Source organism: Oenanthe melanoleuca, chromosome 4, assembly GCF_029582105.1.
Source record: "Oenanthe melanoleuca isolate GR-GAL-2019-014 chromosome 4, OMel1.0, whole genome shotgun sequence".
NCBI classification, from domain to species: domain Eukaryota; kingdom Metazoa; phylum Chordata; class Aves; order Passeriformes; family Muscicapidae; genus Oenanthe; species Oenanthe melanoleuca.
The window spans coordinates 45,263,305-45,280,124 of NC_079337.1; the positions used below are offsets into that span (position 1 = coordinate 45,263,305).

Here is a 16,820-nt window from a genome sequence, read left to right on the forward strand (position 1 = left end):
CCCCAAAGTGAATTACGAAGTGTCTTTTCTGTTTGCTTTTCTCCACTACACATACTGACATGCATGTTCTTTGTACCTTTCTCAAAGTACACAGGAGGATAAAGACCCTGGGTTAGGGAGTCTGCCCTTGAAGTGCTCTGTAGAGTCTTGCACTGCAGGAATACTTGACATCTGTTCTAACATATGCCCTGAGTTGAAGACCACCTGTAAATGGACTGCCTGCCATTCTAACACACAACAATTCTATACTCCTCTATCTACTTTAGTGTATCTAAATAATATTTCTAATTCTTTCTTGCAGTACTTCAGAAAACCAGACTAGTGTTTGTCTTTCCTTTCCTAATCCCTGATTTTGTCAATCACCTGAAGTCTGATCTACTTCGCTATTCTCCAAGTTTTTGTGGAGTGGCATTTCCAAAAAATACAGTGAATTAGCTGTGAAAAGCCATAAGAAAAACAAAGATTATAATGTGTTTCCAGAACTGATTTCCAAAATCAAAAAAATCAAAAGGAGTAAAATGAGCAGTATAGTTACTTAACTCTTTTGTTCACATTCCATAGGCATTCAGTGAAAATGTCACAGAGGGTAATGTTTTCTATATGGTGAAATGGAAGACTGAATGACTGGAGTTTCATGCCACTGTGAAATCTGATCTGAAGCCATGAACTTCATCTCTTGGCATTTGTGCCCTGTATACATTATTTAATTGATTTATAACAAGAATGGCTGAATGTGAGGTTGATGACACTGGCTTTTTTAACAGGCTCTTTCTGCTCACCATTGAGGGTGCAGATAAATTAGACTGTATATTGCACAGAACTCAAATAAAACTTCACCTTTTTACATTAAAAAAAAACAAAAAACAAACGGTTTTATGTAGTGCTTTTCTGCAAGTATTCCCAATGGGAACAACTTCATTTTACTCCTTCAGAAAATTAAAGCTGTGAATATACACATTCTGTCTCCATTAGAGCACAATGTAGAACCACCCAGTTTTGTGGCTGTGCAGATTTCTTTAATAATTAGTTACAGCAACCCTTGATTTTGTTTTAAGGGCTCTCTTGTTTATTCTTAGAGAAAAATAATGCATGTGAGATATCAAATTGAAGACTTATTAATGCCATAGACCAGGAATTACAATGAATGGTAGCATTTGGAATTTTTATTTTCTGTAAAGCTCTGCAAACTATTTTTCATAACTGTCTGGTGCTTTGCCAAATAAAAACTCCCAATTGCTATATAATGTGGTAATCTTTAAAATATAAAGGCAATGTCTTTCTAACAGCTTTTGGATATTTTAGTTATTTAAAAATAATAGATATTTTAATACTTTAGGCCAAATTAATCTGAAAAACAAATGAAGACAAATTATAGTGGGTAAAGTTAGGTTAATTTAATGGATAGTGGTAACACATTTTACAGAATAGCAGTCTGTCTGGAGTATATAAGACTTGAGTCTGAAGCAACATTAAAGTTAATTCTATTCTGGCATTTCACAAAATGCAAGCAGATTTGCTGGTTGTTTGCCAATTCAAATTCCACAGATGATGTGGTTTTCCAGTTTTTCATAGCACAACTCATGGAATGTGTTGTGTGATGCATGATGCAACATCACATAAAGCCACAAGTTCCAGGCATTGTCTGAAAGGCTTTGGACTAATGATGGCTGGTGCTCAAGTTATGCAACTTCCATTCTTAGCAGTTCTTATGCTTTCGTCAAGTACAAAAAATGTTACATGTGTTTGTTTGTAATGCTAAGAGATTAATGGGAATGCTCAAGTCTTAGGTTTCATAGTTTACAACCAGATGGGACTATCAGTGTCACCTAATCTGACTGGCCTGTGTGTCAGAACATATGCGTTTATTCAGAGACTCCTGACTGAGTCCCAAATTTCATTACAGTGAATTTAAATGCAGTCTCTGGAAATTAGTTTTTCTGTTAAGACAGGCAGAGAACAGAACAGCAGTCAGTCTCCCATCTGTCCTGGTGTGTGCTACAGGCTCTGCTGCTGAGGATGGGTGTGCTGTGGAGGTTCAGAACGTGATGTTGGAAGAATGTGTTTTGTCATGATGCTCAGTTGAAGACACCCATATACTTGGAAGTCTACTTTCTTTGTTCTTGAAATGGTGATCATGAAAGCATGATCTGCTCAGCTCTGAAATTTGATAAAGGCAGTAGTGGAGTTGTTCTGTCATTCTGTGAAAATATTCAAGAGCTTGTACTCAGCAGAGCACAGGGGAATTTTACTTCACCTGCTTGTTCTGGTCTAGTATAAGTGCAAAATCACAGCTGTCTACCAAGTTACTTGTTTTTGAAAATCTACTGTTCTCTCTTTCTGTGGCTGCTGCTCCTGTTCTTGGAGGCTGTGTCATGGTGGTCCACTGAGACCAGTAGCTCCTTTTCTTTCTTTCCTCTGCTGTAGCATCTGCTGTGTGTGTATTTATGAAAGGGATGGGCGAGTCTGTTGTTGCTGCCTGGCCTTTTGTCTTCCCTGGTAGTTTTTCACTCAATGTCTTTGGTATAAAGATCTTGAATATTTGACAACTGAGCAGTCAAACTGCTGGACGAAGAATCTCTTGTTTTCACATGATCTAATTTGGTTTTTTTATTACTCTATTTCTGCAGGAGGAATAGTGGAAGCTCAGCTTAATGTTTTATTTGCTTAAAGATCATGACAGAAACAATACCCAGAATCTTTCTGTCATACCCACGTAATACATTTGAACTTCTGAATGAAATTTCATTTTCTCCAAGAATAAACATGACATTTAGTGAAACAAATTCCGTGCCTTAGAGGAAGTATTTGAACTCATTAATTCAATCTAGATTTCTAGCCCCATTCAACAGAATGGAACATACTCTTAACCTACCTTGAATCTATTAATGTTCTCCAAGGCCACATTGTTCTATTAACCTATAGATGATGTAGAAAGATAGCAAATCTTTTCACATTTCATTTAATTTTTAAGAATGGCAACTAATAACTCATTACTGGAATTTACTGAAAGTAGAGCTGTGGTAGATTTGCAAGGCTGTTCTAGTAAATGGAGCAATGATAAACCAGTGTTAAAATATGTAGATTTTATTCAGTGTATTAGAGTTGTGCTAGATTAATATCTGATAGATTGTGTCTCATCTTTCATGTATATATTTAGTTTAAAATACAATTATTTGGATAAGGCTGTTTTTGAAGAAATTCTGATCCTATAATTCCTGACAAATTGTGACAATTTCTTCATATAGTCATTAAACGTGTTGTCAGTCCCCTCATATAACACTTTCTAGTTCCATGATTGGATTTTTTTAAAAAGTAAAATGATAATTGTTATTCATAATGTTATTATCTCAAACTTCCTTGGAGTTGTCTAAATGTGTTTCTGGTTAATTGGCCATAGGTGGCCATACTTGACCTCCAGAGGTCCCTTCCAAGCCCAACCATTCTGTGATTGAAAGTACAAGAATACAACCAAACAAGGAAATGTTCTTATTCTAATGATTGATCACAAATCTTTTTTTCAAATTATTTTATTCTGTAACTTTTACATTATAAACCTACTGCCCCCTTTTTTCTTTCCTTTTTTTTTATCCAGGGCCTTCCAGATTCACATTTTACTCCATTTAACACTAAACAGATATTCAATCTCTCTGCACTGAAAATTTATTCTGAAATCTGCAAGTTGAAGTGTTTTGGGGTTTTTTTTGACTTACATATTGAAACTAAAATAGTGTAGCTTTAGACTAGACATAAGGAATAAACTTTTCACAATGAGAATGGTGAAACACTGAAACAGGTTACCCAGAGAAATGGCAGACACCCCATTCCTGGAAATATTCAAAGTCAGGTTGGATGGGACTCTGAGCAACCTATTCTATAATATAATGACATGACTTGAGACCTTGAGAGGAGCAAGGACTGCAAGAAACACAGCCTCTTTTATCAGACAAGCTTCAGGCAAACAGGTCTTCCTTCAGCTTTGCTCTTTCTGCTGTGCAATTCAGGAAAGTCTTATTTGACCTCCACACCCTCTCCTCAGCTCCTACCAAGCATCCTAATGAAATACATTCTCTGCATATCATTAAACAGGTGTCCTTTCAAAGGTAGGCTTAGCTCATGAAATGATGTCAGCATTAGCTGTAGATATAAAAAGTGAGCTCAAAAATTTAAAAATGCCTATGCTCTCAAGCTCTGTTTGAGATGAGAGAAGAAGAAATTAGTAATAAAATAATAAGTTACATGTCTTGAAAAAACAAGCATAAATTACCCTATGGGAAGATTTATTTGTGAATAGTAATTCTGTAAAGGATGATGCTGAACAAAGAAGCAAGGGAATTTTTTTCAAATTCGGTGAATAATTTCATTACAGCGGAAAAAATGCTGAAAAATCAAGTTATTTGTTTCAAATCTTTGAAATTAACTAAAATTTTGTTTCAAAACAACATTTTTCTCTGAAATGCATGCTTTGTATTTTTAAAATGAAAAGCTAATTGACTTTAAATTAAGGACTTCACATTTAATTTGAAGTTGAATAAATACTTCCAGCTAAGAAAATCTGGATTTTATTTGAAGCTTTAACTCTAAATGCTCTCAGTTGATCTTTTAAGTTTAGCTACAAAATGATACTTTAAGAACCTATAATTTGCAGCCTCAGAGAACAGAATGTTGTGGTTTAATGCCAGACAGCAGCTCAGCCCTGCAGAGCAGTTTGCCCACTCCTCCTGGCAGGAGGGGGTAGACAGGCCAGAAGAGTGGAAGTAAGAAGGCTCATGGGTTGTGATAAAGAGAGTTTAATAGGTAAAGCAAAAACTAAAAGTTTAATAGGTAAAGCACACAAGCACAGCAAAACAAGGAATTCATTCACCCCTTCCCATGGGCAGGCAGCCATCTCCAGGTAAAGGGGGTTTCCACCTTCACCTGCCATGGTGACTTGGGAAGACAAATGCCATCACTCCAAACATCTCCCCCAGCTCCTTCTCCTTCCTCCCACTCTGCACCCTGGGCATGAATGTGGGAATCCCTTTGGAGAGGTGGGGTGAGCCCTTGTGCACCCCAGCCCCACGGCTGCTTGGGTGGGGTGAGGAGCAGGAAAGGCTTTGGGTAAGCAAGAGCAACATCAGCCCTCTCTTAGCAGCACTGTTTTCAGAACAAATCTGAAACACAACCCCATACTTGCTCTGAAGAAAATTATCCCGAGCAAAACCAGCCTGCAGAGATAAAGCAAGAAATTTTTTTTTCAGTATAATTATGAGTTGACTCGTTCTTTATAGATTTGACTAGTTTATCAGCTAGGAGATTGGACTGAGAGATTTTGAAACCAGAAAGTATCACCATGTTTACCAACTGTCTACCAAAAATTTTTAAGAACAATTTAATCATGTGTTTATTCTTTCTATTAATGCAGTGAATACTTTTATTTTCTATGTTCTGTGTTTCAATATGTGTTCACTTTAAAATTTCAGATATCTCTGATTTTAATGCTGTTAAAATCAAGGTTTTCATCTCTTACTCCATATTCTATGGCTTTAGTTGTGGCTTTAGAGAATTCTGCTCAAGACCAAGAAACATTTTAACCAATATGTACAGACAGAAAACAGATGCTGTTCCAGCTCTGAAATAGGCCTAATTTGTTTTAAATTAGTGCCCATATGAATGTAATTCATTGCCTTCTGGCCTAACCCAAGGCTTCCCTTCTCAAACCTGCTGTCACATGAGACCTACAAGAATGGAATTACAGAATCTAAACTGATGTGTGTCACTGTTACTTGGAAGCCTGTCTAAAAAAAAATCTTTTATAAACAGCATCAAGGGGGGGGGAACATAAGTGTTCGTAGAAGCCATTCTAAAGATATAAATTAAGGTATCCTGGTTTTGAGTGTTTTATATCAAGCTGTGACCACGAAAGAAAAAAGGTGTAGGTAGGATCTTACTTTTGCAAAGTAAAATAATAATAAAATTTCATGCAGGTGTGTTTTGTAGGTTGTTACCTTGATTTAGAAGTACATATCTCCTTAATTCTTATTATAGCTCACTGTAATCTGTAATTCAGAACTGCAGGTTTCATCACAACAATCAGGTATTTGGGGTAATATAGATTTGGATTCATCAAATGATATTCACACCTTTTTGCACATTTTTGAGTTATATATTTTATAGATCAGACACTGTTTACGAGTTCATAAAATATCACTGTACACCGTTATGAAATGGTAAACATCATTGTTCAGAGAAGATCATAGGGCAGAACATCATCATAAGAAAAAGGTTTGCATATGTTTGGTAGGAAAAAGGGTGGGAAATATGGAAGAGAGGACATCTTTATATGTGTGCTGAAAGCAGACACTGAGAAGGAAATCTCCTTTTGCAGTGCACATATGCCTGCACATTCTGGTTAGTAGATCATGGAATTATATTTGCTTAATATGCCCAGAGAAAGTTCTGGAAAATAAGTCATGTAACAGGCAGGGTCTGGGCCATGACCTCAAAGTTTGGTTTATTCTGCCAGCTGTGTTGAAAATATTTCCATATGGTTACACTGACAACTTTACCATATAATAGAATTCTTTGATCTCTGTTAGCTTATGCAATCAAGTGGGTAAAGAATGTTGGTGTTTTGTAAAGGTTTTTTTAAAAAAGAAATATAGTCTGTATTGAGAATTGGATTTAAAGACAAACTAATATCCTGGCTGGCATAACCAGGAACTATCATGAGAGATTGGGTTCAGAGGCCGATTCAAGGACACATCACAGTTTTTCTGAAATTCTCTCATTCTCTTTTCCATGAATTAGGATTTAGAATTTGGCCTTTGACCAGTGTTTTGGAGAGCACTGCATGAAAGTCCTTGTCATTGACAGGGATTGATGGCTAATCTGTGCTTGAAAGCTGCATGAGAAGTAATTTAGAAATGCTCAAGTTTTTTTCCATTTTGCAGTCAAGGTTTAATAAAATAGCTATTTCATGAGTCTATCAGGCAATAACTAGACTGAGGAAGTGGATATATGAAAATATCTCCTGGTGAACCATTCTAATCATCACATACTTGTTAGGTTGCTGGAGAAGAACGGGTTTGACATCATCACCAATGATTTATTCTGTTTCACAAAGCAGGCAGCTCTGACTTAGAGATACTCTCAGGTCTTATTAACAAGACTTAGACTGTTCTTTACTGTTAAATTTTAGTGGCTTTCCAATGAGAGGAATTTAAGAAAATATTTTTTCTCTTACCTCTTTTGCATATGAAGATCTATCTTTTTTCGCATTTTGGGAGTCTGAGAAACTTGTAACAGTGTCAATGTGTGAATTACAGTAAATGCCACCAGAAAGTTCTTGCTGTTCCTGATTCCAATTCTGCTTCTTGTTGGGAAATACAACGTGACAGTCTTATTTTGCCTGGCCTGGCTTCTCAGGGTGATTTCATTCTCCTAAGTCTGTATCTGCCACTCATGGCTTTGCCATATCATTCAGATGTGTATCTGTAAAGTAAACAGGTATTTTAGGGCCTCCTCACATTCATAACTCTACAGAAACCTACCAGAACTTCTATCAATGTCTTTCATTTGTTTCAGAGGACCATCCAAAACAGAAATTGTAATAGAGAATGAGCAAATGCAGGACCAAAAATGGCTGAATCTGCACTCAGACTGGAAGAATAAGAATGCATCCACTTTACATGCACTTCTAGTGAGTGGGTAAGTAACAGGTAAAAAAAGACCTATTTCACTGCTGTGGGTGGTCACTTACCAGTGCAGTGACAAAGTCTTTGGTGAGCTCTTTTTTCCCCATGGTATCTGTGTATAAATCCCAGCACATACTCATGTAAGTTGTTAAGATACAGTCTGCAATTATTTTAATGTCTAAAACCACTGTAGTCTCTTTTGAGACCATTTTGTGAAGCCTCAGGGGCCTGTTTTGGTAGAATAAGAACACTTGAGTGATACTTGAAGCACGTAGACCAAACAGCTTTGTTAAATCTTTTCTGAGCAAGAGAGTCCAGCAAGTAATATATAGCAAAATCTGCAGCAACATCCTCTGCAGCCCCTTTAGTCTGGATTCATTAATTTGTAGCAAACACAGCTTCTTCAGCAGAGGCTATATCCACTTACAGTAGGTTTCCTTAGCTATGGCTCCAGATGATGGCTTATTCCTTTTGATTAACCCAATTAAGCAGGTAGTTACTAATGAGAAGCCAGGATCTCATGGCTGAGATATTGAAAGTGTGACTTCGAACAGCCAGTGAACTAAAAATCCAGGGCAAAACTGGGAGAGCAACCTAATTGCCATTGACAACTGCATTCTTCAAAAAGCAGTTTCATGGTTTCCCTATTCTCTTTGAAATGCCCAAGAGCTTTCAGAGCATCCTTCTTCCATAGAAAATCCTTCTGTTTCACAAGAAAAGATTGTCTTGGGTAATATGTGTGAAGACAATCTGAGAAAGAAATCTGCCTTTCTTTTGCTTGTCTCCATTATTTTCTATACTCAAAGTTTTCCCTAGTGGCAGAATACTAAAAGGATTGTGCCTTCAAGGACCTGGGTTTCTTACATCTCAATTTTGTGCCTTTTTTGTTTTACATTAGTGTTTTTCCCATTCCTTTACATTAATTCATAGTACTTCATCTAGAAGGGCCATTATTAAATGGTGCCTGATACTTGAAAGTTGTCTTTTTAACTCTTTGATTTTCCTTTCTCACTGTCTTTGCCCTCTAGCTTAACAGTATCTAAGTGCTTTTCTCCAGAGTAATACAAGAATAAACACTTTGGGTTGTGACCAGATGCAAAGGCAGATCCACAGTTCTATTCTGTTCAGTCACTAAAGTGCAAGGCAGAAATTTCAAGGTACTTTTTGACATTTTTGAAAGAGGTCTGCTAGGAAATGTGTGAATTAATGGATCTGGAGCCTCTGAGTTACAAATTCTAGTCACAAAAGATTTAGTTTTGCCCAAAGTGCAAGTTAAAAGAGGGAAAACATCATTAATGAGGATTATTGTTGAATCTATTGCATAAATGAAAGTTACATGTAGGAAACAGATGTTCCAGTCCCCCTGATTTCAGAAAATGGATAGCAAGAAGTGAGAAGCTAAGGGGCAAGGGTGCATGAAGGGTGAGGCTGTTTTTGTTTTGGCTGCATCAGGCATCCAATGCAGATGACTGGGAAGTGCTCCTGAGCCCTGCAGTCTAGGTAAGTTCATCTGGATCAACTACAACATGTAAAATGTTTGTGCTGTGGAGTATGTTGTATGTTTAAAGGAGTTGCCAGGGTTCTGGACTAATGGGAACTTGGCCAAGAACTAACAAATACACCACTATTTCATAAAGTTTTGATAGGAGGGAATGGCATAGTGCAGGCAATGCACACATAAAAGCTTAAAGTTTTCTCTTTAGAGCTGACTGTATGGTAAGTCAAAGAAACAAGTGTAAAACATGAGCATGGGTGGTCTCTGTTATATTCCATATATTTTCTTTGCCTGTCAAAATTGTGCACAAAATTTTATTTCCTGAAATTGGTTGTCTATCTCTACTATCTCTAGAAAAATAATTTTTTAAACTGGGTTTTCAGGAAAAGAAATGGACTGATTTTCACAGTGTATGAATGAGATATATGCAATGTAAAGGACAAAGGTTTGGTTAAATTCCAGATTCAAGGTCATCTGGTGGGCTGGCTGACCCTGTTGTTTTGCCCACATTATATCTATGGCTTAACATGAAATGCAGCCTCTTTTTAGGTGGTTGCAGTTTTAAAGATCCTACCTACCTGCTGGGATTAAAGTCTGCAAAGGATTACCTGGCAAATAAATGACCTGTGTATCCAGCCAAATGTAGCTCTGCACTTGCCTCAGAAAAGAGTTTACACAGTAGGAATGAAAAAATTGAATGAAAAGTAGGAAATAAAGATTAACTGTAATCAAAGGCATTTCAAAGAAAATCCTGTCCTTAGACTGTAAGGAAGAGGAGCCTGGCAATGCTTTTCAGGTGCTGTAAATAAGAACTTGACAGGCTGTGCATCCCAGCTGACCTCAGAGCTGGATCCATGCCCAGGGAGCAAGGTGGTCTGCAAAACATGTAACATTTCTCATGAAATGTATTGTAAAGCTGAACTAATATTTTGAATTATCTTCAGGCAGATGCTAGAAACCTGATCTGGCACAAGAAGCTCCTTGAGTTCCTTTTTACAGTTCGAGAGAATTACAGCAATGAATACAATATCTGTGCTGATTTTCAAATTACCAACATTAATCAATTAATGAGATTTCCACCATGTTTTGTTTCTATATTTAGACAGACGTGTCAAAGCAGAAGCAAAGTGGCTCTCTTTTGCACTAAAGAAGGTAAGAGAAAAGTGCTTATAAAATAGATATTTTTCAAAATGTGTTAAATCACTTCAAAAAATGTAGATGTTTAGTGTGGATGCATTCTGAAATTTTTACAAAGCCTCTGCAACACCCAATTTTGCATTGGGTTTATTTTTCCCTACTCAGTTTAATCAGCTTTTCTTATATTTTGACTTGGATGCTGTGTGTAAGGTACAACAAAAGGAATTTTGTCAGCAGTTAGGTTTCAAAAAGTAATTTGATAAAACGTCCTGCTGGAAATAGCCTTAACCAGCACAGTGGTTAGCACACTATCTGCCTGGGAGCTGAAGCTGTGATCTGTTTGTTAAGCTCAAGGGGACAGAAGAAAGTAGAAAGTTACAGACCAAGTCTGTGGGCACAGCAGGTTGTGCAATTTTAAGTGATTTGAAAATACAGAAATTCTTCATCTGTGATGAAACTATGTTCTATGGACAAGGAGAGCTTTGCTGAGGAACACTTGAACTACAAAGTAGCTTGAGTCAGGGAAAAGGAATTACAAGACAGGAGCTAAATCTGGGAAACTAATCAAAACATTTGCTACTCATCAGAGGAAGGAAAAACTCAAAGGAGCTTTCAAAAACCTTGTTGAAAGTATTTTGTTTTGACATATGTTGCTTACACTATGAAGTTAAATGAACATAGTAAGAATTATAAGGTACAAGTAACCATTGCTCCAGTTTATTTCTTCAGCACTAAATTCCCAGATACATGCAATGGCAGCATATCTTCCCTTGGGATGCCAGTTGCAGATGTTGGTGGTGTTCTTTTATTCTCTAAGTTAGACTGAGTATAAACAGGATAAAGTATAAATAGGGTAACAAGACTGGCATCTTTCAAATCCAGAAAATAAAGCGAAACAAAAGTGAAGGATTATTTTAGAGTAGTAACTGGCAGGTGGTAATCTGGTGTAATTTCTAATGGAGGTGGCTTGTAAAGTGTAATGAACAAAGGACTAGAATGTCTTCAGATCTTTAAATATTCTCCCTTAGTAATTTCTGCAGGCAAAGTGAATTTTCTGCTGTGTAGCTGAGTAAACAGCATGACATTAACCTCACACCTGACTTAAGAAAAATCTTATTATTGCTGAGCAGATTTTCCAGAAGCAATTCTTCTGGGTAATACTAAGTAGGGCAAATGTGTTGCTAGCTAGAAGGAAAAAGATGTGAGGAAACCTCCTGAGCGAAAGGAGTCAAGATTCCAAACGCAGCTTGGTTAATATTTCAGGCTGATCCAGGCAAAATTAACAACCAGAGAGCAAATCCTTTGGTACGAAGGAATGCCAGAAGCGGCTCAGCGTTGATGCTGCCGTGTGGTTGGTGGTTGTGCTGTACTGCTCAGCGCAGTTTCAGGGCTGTTCCCACCCAGCCGTGCCCAGCTGTGCTGCAGGTGCTGTTGGCCACTAACGCTGCTGTCCCCGCAGACTGCGGCCGCCGCCCCGCTGCCCGCATGAGCAAGAGGATCCTGGGGGGCAGGACCAGCCGGCCGGGCCGCTGGCCGTGGCAGTGCTCCCTGCAGAGCGAGCCCAGCGGCCACATCTGCGGCTGCGTCCTCATCGCCAGGAGATGGGTCCTGACCGTGGCGCACTGCTTCGAAGGGTGAGAGGGCTCACGCGTTCTACCGCTCCTGTGAATGTCAGACGCACACGGGGTGAAGAGCTTTGCAGAACAGCCAGATGTTGGAGTCAGTGAGTCGGGGCTCTCTGAATTCTTCAAAGAGAAATCAGAGTGCAGGCATTTAATTAAAGCCTTTGGATGGATTGAAGTATATTAAACCACTCACACATAAGGTGGAGGTGTAGGTTTAAATTTTAGGATAAGGGAGTCAGTAAGTTTTAGTATGAGCTCTAATGCTTTTAGTAAGTGAAAGGTTCAAATGCCAGAGTAGAAGTGCGAGTTCTAGTGAAGGTTGAAAAACATACTAGTGTTTTCAGTGGAGGCTCCAAGAAGGTAGTTTTAGACAGTACTTAGACATAATAGAGCTATAGTAAGGATATTGTTTGCATTTTTCAGATAGAACAAGATAGATCGTGTGCGTAGTCTAGAATTCTAATAGGTTAAGGAGTGGTGGTCTGACTTTGTGTCTTAGCTTATTGGGAAGATTCTATATAAGAGCATGCATTGGGGAGAGCTGGTGCTTTTTGCCAAGGCTTTTTGCCACTGCTTTTGCTACTGCTTTTGCCATTGCTTTGTTTTGTTCTCCTACTGCCATCATCAACTCCCAAGAAGAAGATAGGAGCTGCCACAACAACATCAGCTTCCCGGGACTCTGAGAAGGGCAGCTTCTGCTTTTGTTTGGGACTTTATACCAAAACTTAGCATGGACTTTGATGTCTCTGACTGTGCCTTTTGAGACTGATGTGCTTCTGCAATAAATAATCTTTTAGCAACTATTAGCTGCTTCACTTATTTAAGAAGATAACACAATGAAGTTGGTGCCTAGAGCACCAGAGGTAGTAACCTCACAGCCAGTCAGAGAGACCTGGTTTTAGGAGATTAAAAAAGAAAGTAAAAAGGTACAAACCAGCATCAGATGAGGTTTTCACATGTTTTGTTACTCATTGCTGGCATCTCTACTGATGAAAGCTAAATGAAGATGCCCTGACTTTCAGCTGGAAATAGGAAAAGGAAGGAAACCAAAGCACTGATTCTATAGCTGTCATACAGCTGCCATCGGTCTAAAAATCATCCTCTCTACCAGTGTAGAAAAGAACCTAAAAAATGCTGTGGCCAATGGTAAAAAGAAAAACTGAGGTTTTACTCACAGCAAATGACATACTGAATGTAATTTTTTAAAATTTCTTTTTATACAGTCCACTCTTTTATTAAGCTTGCAATCATTAACAAATCGGTATTGTAATTAATTAATATTACAATTAGTATGAGAGGCTGTGGTGGAGGGACAGTCTGGAGTACAGAGGATGTTTACATCTCTTAGCTATTGTGTTAATCATTGCCAGCTTGAACCACAGATTTCAAAGGGAGGTTTATTACCTCATTTCTTTTGTCTTTACCAAAGTTTTTTTATTTGGTTTTTAAGGAAAATTTAAACAAGTGTTTTCTGCTGTAGTTAGCAGGTACTACTCTGGTATATGGTTGCTTAATCCTGCTTAAAACTAGTGCTTGCTCACTAGAAAATATTTTAAACTGCACTAAACACTTTATGTTTAAGCCAGCAGAAATTCTATGTTAACCAAGAGTCTCCTGAACTGATACTTCTTTATAGTGATAGTCATTCCCTTTTTCAGTGAAAATTTACATTTTCTCTTTTTATTTCTGAAAAACTGAGTTCGTTGGTGTTTGTCCTTCTAAACTAACAGTGTGCTAAAACTGTATAACATGAACAAGAGTACTGTATTTTATCAGATTTTGGGTCCAGAAGGAATTTCTCTTCTTTCTCCATCTATTTTTAAATATACTGCTGGAATATTTCCCATCCTTTGGAAGAACACTTTCTGGTGATCTAAAATAAAGGGTGGGAGAGAGGTTGATCCTTCAGCAATACTGGAGTGTATTGAATTTGCTGGATATGATTTCTTTCAGTACTGAAAGATAAAAAAAGCAGTTGTCACATTATAAAGTAAAAATTCTTCCAGTTTTGTCAAATGGAGAAGAAATGCCACTACATTTTGGAGCTGTTCATTTACCCCTCATGTAGAGCTGCATAATATCCTTGTGAGCTCAGAGTATAACTTGCTAGAAGTTTCTTTTACATTTATATTCTAAAGACCTTAAAGTACTAAGATATTCTGGTTTAATAATTGATTGAGAAGTTATATGAACTTTTCTCTCTTCTGCCTTTCTGAATAGATTGGGGGGGATGTACCCAGAAGCCTTGAAATTCTTAATTTGTAAGAACGACTTTTTTTTCCTAAGCTTAATATATCATCAGCAAGACCATTCTTGATGTAACATTTTTTATTTTTTTTTTACATAAAGTATTTAAAAAATTTCCCAAACCAACCACATAAGACAATAATATAAAGAGATTTTAAAGTGCTCTGGTCCCTTATACAGAATGCTCACTTTGTGAAACTTGTGAAGTTTAATAAAAAACATGAGGACCATATAAAAATAATACAAATAGCTATGAATACTTGTAGAGGGCATAAATAGAAAGAGCTGCATTAAACATTGTGTTGTTTGTGAGTTTTCTTATTATAGTCCCCAGAGTTTTGTCAAGATCATTTTGAAATGCATTACATTAAAGCATCCAAAACATTTAAAGGTTTTGGGGGTTTTTTATGTGTAGGACAATGCATTCTGGCTGACTGCTTATTTCTCTAGGCAATGTTATTTTACAATGGTCATAAACACATATACAATAGAATATGAATATTCTCAGCACTTAATTTCCATGAATTTATGGAACAGCTCATGAATTGATCATAATGCTAAAATGATCATTATAGTCTGAATTTTTCATCCAACTCTTAAGATAAACGTAGTCTTGATTTAGCAACTGAATCTCTTTACAAATTACAATCTTGTTGAGCATTATGAAAAAGCTGCAATTTTGCATGCTTTTACTCACACTGCTTTGAATAAGCTTCAGTCCTGTGAAAGGTACTTAATTACATGGAGTTGTCTTTCAGCAGTTGTGAAAAATGCTGACTTTTCTGAGAGCCTTTAGCATCACAGACTAATTAGAAACCACAAAGAACCTGCAACTCATCCTGTGATCAGCTAGGATCAAGAGATTACAGTCTTGAAGCCTTTCATAAAATCTAGGCTTTTCTGATTTATCTCAACAGACAATACTTCAGTGTTCCTTCCTGTATTAAATGTATCATTGCTTTGTGGTCTTGAATGTTTACCAAAAGTCTCAAAAAATTTAAGAGTCAAACTAACCCTTTGGTCTTAGGCATAGAAATATACTTGGCACAAGACTGAATGCTGAATAAATAAGGGGACTTTTCCCACGGCTATCATAAAATATTTAATTTGCACAATATAATTTCTTCTTTGAGACTCTTTAGGGATTTCAGTGAGACTTAACTGCTGTCAGCACACTACTGAACAATATTCTTTCTCATCCTAGTGATTTTTGTATGTGCCCACCACTGAGCATGTGAGCTACTAATGCTGGGAAGGATCCAAGGGATGGCTTTGACAGCCTTTAATACAGCAACTAATGCATGGTTACATATCTTCTGATGGAGTGAGCTTTAATGTGTTTAATTACAAGCAGGAGGGAAATGGAAAGCATTGACTTCTCTTGCTCAGATCTTTGCTGTAAGGAATAATGCATAAATATTTGTTTTCTTTTTGTAGTATTTGTATGCTTTGCAAAGTGCAATGTGCAGAAAGGGAGAAAAAAATATCTTGGGTATTTTAGCTTAAAAGAAAGACCTTGACTGTAGGTTCACTTCTTTTTTTTTTTTTTTTCTTTTTTTTTTTCTTTTTTTTCTTTTTCTTTTTACTTTTTACAAAGGAGAGAAAATGCAGCTGTCTGGAAAGTAGTGCTTGGGATTAGCAATCTTGATCATCCATCAAGTTTCATGCAGACCCGACTAGTGAGGACCATCATTCTCCATCCACGCTACAACAGAGCAGTTGTAGACTATGATATCAGCATTGTGGAACTAGATGAGGATATCAACGAGACAAGCTATGTAAGACCTGTCTGCTTGCCCAGCAAGGACCAGCTGGTTCAGCCAGACACCTACTGCTACATCACAGGCTGGGGACACATGGGCAACAAAAGTAAGATATTTCTGTTCTTTTTGTAAAATGTGTGAAGCTTCTATTGAGTTAATCAAATAAGTGATACGTTACAAACTTTTATCCATTTGTATATTTTACTGGATCTTAGTAAGTACTAGGGAAGTGTAACTACTCTTGAAAGGATAAAGCTGTGACTATAGCCCAATTTTTTCAAGCAGGAGCCACAATTTATGCTCCTTAATGATTACTTAGACACTGGCTGGATTTTTAAAAATTTTGAGGATCTGGAAGCTTCTATCAAGAAAGTCCCCCACACAGTTATGATTTTAGCTATCTAAGTTTCATTCAGAACAATATTGCAAAGGTAGCACATCATCGGTGCAAGGGAAACACTCTTAGCTCGGTGAAAACTGGAGGCACTGGAAGCACTTGTTGGAGGAACACAAATCACTTTGTACTTATGACACAATTTATTCCATAATCAGAAGTGTTCTTCTATCTCTGAACAGAATGTTAGTGTGTTTTCTTGTTTTGGGGTTGTCACAATCCTTGATGAGAGCTGTTATGAAAATAACAGTTCAGGCAAAATGATTCTGCATTAATAGTATGCAAATTAGCCTGGCCCCAACACTTCTAGTGCATTAGTCATTGTGTTTCTCCCTTTGCTATTATTATAATAATTACTAGGGATGGCTTTTCCATACTCTGGGTAGGAAAATCTTCCTTCCTGTATTGCTTCAGAAGAACTTCAGTTGTATGGCCAGGTTAGATGTGGTAAAAATTAAATTGCACACAATAGCAAGCTGCTTACTA

At 37.3% G+C, this 16,820-nt stretch overlaps 1 protein-coding gene across 1 annotated transcript in view; it reads left to right on the forward strand.

Moving 5' to 3' along the window:
• CORIN (corin, serine peptidase) overlaps nucleotides 1–16,820 on the forward strand; it is a 112,183-nt gene that overhangs the window by 90,884 nt on the left and 4,479 nt on the right. Inside the window, exons 17-20 of the mRNA XM_056489663.1 lie at nucleotides 7,564–7,686; nucleotides 10,271–10,320; nucleotides 11,765–11,939; nucleotides 15,775–16,046. Of these exons, the coding sequence (XP_056345638.1) occupies nucleotides 7,564–7,686; nucleotides 10,271–10,320; nucleotides 11,765–11,939; nucleotides 15,775–16,046 (620 nt within the window). The remainder of the gene's footprint in view (nucleotides 1–7,563; nucleotides 7,687–10,270; nucleotides 10,321–11,764; nucleotides 11,940–15,774; nucleotides 16,047–16,820) is intronic.